The 2,054-nt window shown below is 37.7% G+C and overlaps 1 protein-coding gene across 1 annotated transcript in view; it reads left to right on the top strand.

Annotated features, from left to right (window-relative positions):
- CPM (carboxypeptidase M) overlaps nt 1–1,481 on the top strand; it is a 63,841-nt gene extending 62,360 nt beyond the window's left edge. The window contains exons 7-8 of the mRNA XM_018576342.1: nt 754–902; nt 1,161–1,481. Of these exons, the coding sequence (XP_018431844.1) occupies nt 754–902; nt 1,161–1,394 (383 nt within the window). The 3' untranslated portion in view covers nt 1,395–1,481. The remainder of the gene's footprint in view (nt 1–753; nt 903–1,160) is intronic.
- Nucleotides 1,482–2,054: the final 573 nt, after the last annotated feature.

Here is a 2,054-nt window from a genome sequence, read left to right as displayed (position 1 = left end):
GTGACAAGCAGACTGCTATACAAGTGATCTGGGCAGCTGTCACTTGTACAAAACGAGCGGCGGCTTCCCTCGTCTACATTTAGCCCTGCTTGTCCAAATTTAGTATCGTTTCCAATTCATGCATATTTCCCCGCTAGGACTTCATCATTGGCAAACCACATATTTCCTTCATAACAGCTTTACAGAATATAGACCGGAAGGGAAATAAATTAAACTGACCTCTGTGCTAGATCCGCTTTCAAACTGTCTGTTCTGCATCATTTCTAGCAGCAGTGTCCTGCTCTGTGCTTTCCACATAATATGTGTTGAGGTACAGTATAGGAGTCATTGAGAAAATCTCTAGGAGATTACTGATCAAGACACCGCAGCCAAATGACGCTTGAGACAAGTATTTTAAAGCTGCTGATCCATGTATTGGAGCACATCGGAATGAAGACACCATGAACACCCCTCCTACTCACACATAAACAGATATGTAACGTAAAGACATTCAGTTTATTAGTGTTTTATAATTACAGGAGTCAAAAGACCATGGGTAAATCATGGCATGGAAGGGCTGCATGAACATGGATTACTAGATTTATAGCGTTCAACAATTTGCGCAGAGCTTTACAATATAAGCAAGATAATACAGTTACAATACAATTCAAAACAAGTTGTTTAGGAGGGCCCTGCCAGCGAGATATAACATGTTGGGTGGTAGGAAGGCACCATTCTCCTGTAAGATATGTTGTATGTCCATTGATTTAACAGGAATAAAGGGACAGGTGTTTGACACAGATGGAAAACCTGTCATGAATGCCATTGTGGATGTCCAGGGAAGGAAACGTATATGTCCATATAGAACAAACAAGTACGGGGAATATTATTACTTGCTGCTTCCCGGAACGTACACATTTAATGTAAGTAATAAGGATACAGATTTCAGAGGCAAGTAAATGATTAATAAACACCATAAGATGAATAACTTATAAAATGCTGTCAGTGGATGACAGAACTAGGGTTTGTACATCACTTCTGCTTTCTTCTTCCTTTTTCCCCGGAATTTGGCCTGTTTTGCAATCTGTACTGTTTGTTACAAAAGTACAATTCTCTACTTACAGTTGGTAAAACCAGAAGGTTCATCTTATTCACGCTTCTCTGCTTCTCCAATGTTTTAGGTCTCAGTGCAGAACGCAACAATTTTAACCAAAATAACAATACCAGAGAGTGTCGATTTCTCAGCAATGACTTATAACTTCCAGTTTAAAGTCATGACGGGCGATACAATTCCACTCACAACAAGTTGCAGCGCTACTGAAAGAAGCAGCAGCAGCAGCAGCAGCACACTGAAGACGTGTTTGCTAACAATTCTACTGAAAACTGTGCTGATATTATTCGTTAATGCCCTGTAGCACTTGCTATAAAAGAATCAAGCCTGTGCAAAGGAACAACTTTTATAACTTTCCAGAAAGCAAAAAGCCAAAGAAAAAAAAAGGAACCAAAGTTTATATAAGAACAAGACACCAAAGAAATGTATTGTATCTGTTTTTATTCTTTCATTCACACCAGCAAAAACAGACTGAATAGTTTTAAACTTGTTTTTGTATATGATGAAGATGTTTAGGTTTAATGTTTGTAGGTTGTAGTGTTAACTTGTATGTGCCACTTTTCCGGCTTGCAATGCGTTATCTTTCTACTTTTATGTCCCCGGTGGTTGATTATTACAATTTCCTTTTGCTTTGACTAGTTTGAGCCAGGACAAATGAAGAACTGGTTCCCCATAGACACGAATGATCCTTAATTTTAAACCATGAGTGACTTGGTGATTACTGAGTATTAACAACTTCCTCTTCCCAGGAAATTGCACATTCCCTAAGTAGATATGATACATTGCATTGTAAAAACAAATCCCGTTTTTACAGAAAAAATCTGGCAGCTGTGGTTGCCAGAAACATTCTGTAAAAAAAAATACATTAAAACTGTAAACAACTTTACAGTTTTAAACTGTGCAATTTACCATTTAAAAATACATTTTTAACCGGTAAATCCAAAACCTTTTTTCTGTTTTATCA

This window comes from Nanorana parkeri, unplaced genomic scaffold (assembly GCF_000935625.1).
Source record: "Nanorana parkeri isolate BGI_ZX_2015 unplaced genomic scaffold, ASM93562v1 scaffold65, whole genome shotgun sequence".
Taxonomy (NCBI): domain Eukaryota; kingdom Metazoa; phylum Chordata; class Amphibia; order Anura; family Dicroglossidae; genus Nanorana; species Nanorana parkeri.
The sequence above is the reverse complement of the archived record's forward strand: the minus strand, read 5'-3'. Positions and strand labels throughout refer to the sequence as shown.